The sequence below is a fragment of the Triticum dicoccoides genome, chromosome 3A, assembly GCF_002162155.2.
Source record: "Triticum dicoccoides isolate Atlit2015 ecotype Zavitan chromosome 3A, WEW_v2.0, whole genome shotgun sequence".
Classification (NCBI taxonomy): Eukaryota; Viridiplantae; Streptophyta; class Magnoliopsida; order Poales; family Poaceae; genus Triticum; species Triticum dicoccoides.
This window is the reverse complement of record NC_041384.1, coordinates 691,785,303-691,787,441: the sequence shown is the minus strand read 5'-3', so window position 1 is coordinate 691,787,441 and position 2,139 is coordinate 691,785,303. Positions and strand designations below refer to the sequence as shown.

Below are 2,139 nucleotides of genomic sequence, written 5' to 3'. Positions count from 1 at the left end.
GTGGCAGAGCTATGCCTACGGTGTAGCCGTCGGCATAGATTTGAAACTATGCCTACGGCTAGGCCGTAGGCATATCCCTGCCACGTGGCAGTGTCTACTAGCTCGGTGGGCACGGCTATGCCTACAGCATGGCTGTTGGCATATATCTAAAGCTATGCCTACGGCTCTTCCGTAGGCATATGTTCCAGGCTATGCCGACAGCCAAACTGTAGGCATAGTTTAGATATATGCCGACGGCCTAACTGTAGGCATAGCCTCCACGTGTCGTCCCCTGGTAGCACATGGTAACCCTATGCCTACGGCTAAGCCGTAGGCATAGTTTGCGTCTAATTTTTTTTTCCTTTTTTCTGTTTGCTTTCAATTCAAATTCACAGCATATATATATATGATGAAATAGACATACAGAACATATATAAGTATCATCCTCACAACAAACACCATCACAACAATATAAGTATCATGACAAACATAACCATCATCGCAAACATAAGCATGTAAAGAAGCACACAAGTCATCTAAAAGATCACAAGTCATCTAAAAGACCACCACCACCAAAAGACCACCACCACAAGTCATCTAAAAGACCACCACCACAAGTCATCTAAAAGACCACCACCACAAGTTTATGATCACCACCACTGTCACCCAAAGGCTTAAGCGCTAGGACATCCACCACCACCGCCAAGGTCATCACCGCCAAGTCCGCTGAAGCCTAGGTCATCCTTGCTAGCGGCAGCGCTACAGCCAAGACCGCCGCCGCCTCCGTGGATAGGAGTGACCGGGCTCCGTGACTCGGGAGTGATGCCAAGACCAGCACCACCACCAACGGTAGATCCACCAGTTCCCTGGATGTTAAAAAGACATGTTAAGGGGATATATGATTGTGTTGAATAAACAGTATGCTTTGGGTGAATAGTTTGAGATGTACTAACCGGCGAGGGGCCAGGGTTCTGTGTCAGAAACTCCTCAAAAGTAAGAAGCACTGGTTGTGGTGGAGGAGATGGTGCTGGTTGCAATTGAGGAACCCTGCCGGCCGCCATTTCCTCAAGGAAGTGTTGCAACGTGCGATCCCTCTGCTGATGGTATGCATGAAGGCTCTCGTGCCACGTCATGGTCTCCTGACGTGTGTACTCCAAGTAGGCCTACGGTATGACATGATGGAACTCACAAAACATCTCAATGCGGAAAATAAAGTGAGCAATTAAGATAAGAGGGAAAATACTTACAGAGTTCCGCTCAGCAATGAGGGACTGTGACTGCGCACTGGTCATGGACGTGCTCGTGCGCTGGCACAGGCTCGGGTTGGTAGCTCGGAGCTGTGTGTAGGAGATAGAAGGAGTGATCACAGCATCCAGAAACGGCGACCGACCGTGCTTCTTCCCCATGCTCACCACCACCCTCTCGTCCAGATCCGCCGCAATGGGGTCAGGTGTGTCAGGATGTAAACTCAGATACCCCTCAGAGTAGGCCTTCTTATACTCCGCGGTCTTGCCGTAGTACTTGGCCTCGCCAGGCTTGGGCTTCTTTCGTGTATGGGCGATCTCCCACGCCTCCATCTGTGAGAGCGGCCGCTTCAGTTTCTCCTCCTGCACCACCAAACAACCAAACAGAGGTTAGTCATACATAAGAAAGTGATGGTAAAAAGAAGAAGAAAATGTTTAATGTACATAGATATACCTCAAGTGTCTTGTGAAGAAAGTGGTTTCGGTTTCCCTGAGCATGTATTCCCTCCCTGCCTCTGTTAGCCTTGTTTCTAATGCTCGTAGCCGCCCAAGCTCCATCGTTATCACACCACAGATCCACCAATGCTGCCCAGGACTCGTCTTTTCCATAACACCAATTTGGACACACCTACATAATGAAAGCATACTGACATGTCAACACGAAAGGATGCAACCACCACACTTATCAGGACTCATCTCGAACCAGTCCATGGTTTTGAATGAATAAATTGCATTTAACTTCTGACCTCTTGCTTGGCGAACAAACGGCAGCAGAGGACGCCGGACCGCCGGAGCCGGTGCTCACCAGTGGCAGAGGGCCGGCAAAGGGGCGCCGGACCGCCGGAGCCGCGGCCAAGGCCACGTCAGTGAGCAGCCGCGGGGCGGGAAGGGGGTGGAGACGACGGGGCAGGGAAGG

General features: G+C 50.7%; 1 protein-coding gene across 1 annotated transcript; it reads right to left on the bottom strand.

Annotated features, from left to right (window-relative positions):
• Positions 1-653: 653 nt before the first annotated feature.
• LOC119272905 lies at positions 654-1,562 on the bottom strand. The gene is made up of 3 exons (XM_037554257.1): positions 1,227-1,562; positions 933-1,142; positions 654-845 (listed from the first exon to the last, which is right to left on the bottom strand). The coding sequence occupies exons 1-3, from the start codon at positions 1,554-1,556 to the stop codon at positions 654-656; spliced, it is 732 nt and encodes a 243-aa protein (XP_037410154.1). The 5' UTR covers positions 1,557-1,562.
• Positions 1,563-2,139: the final 577 nt, after the last annotated feature.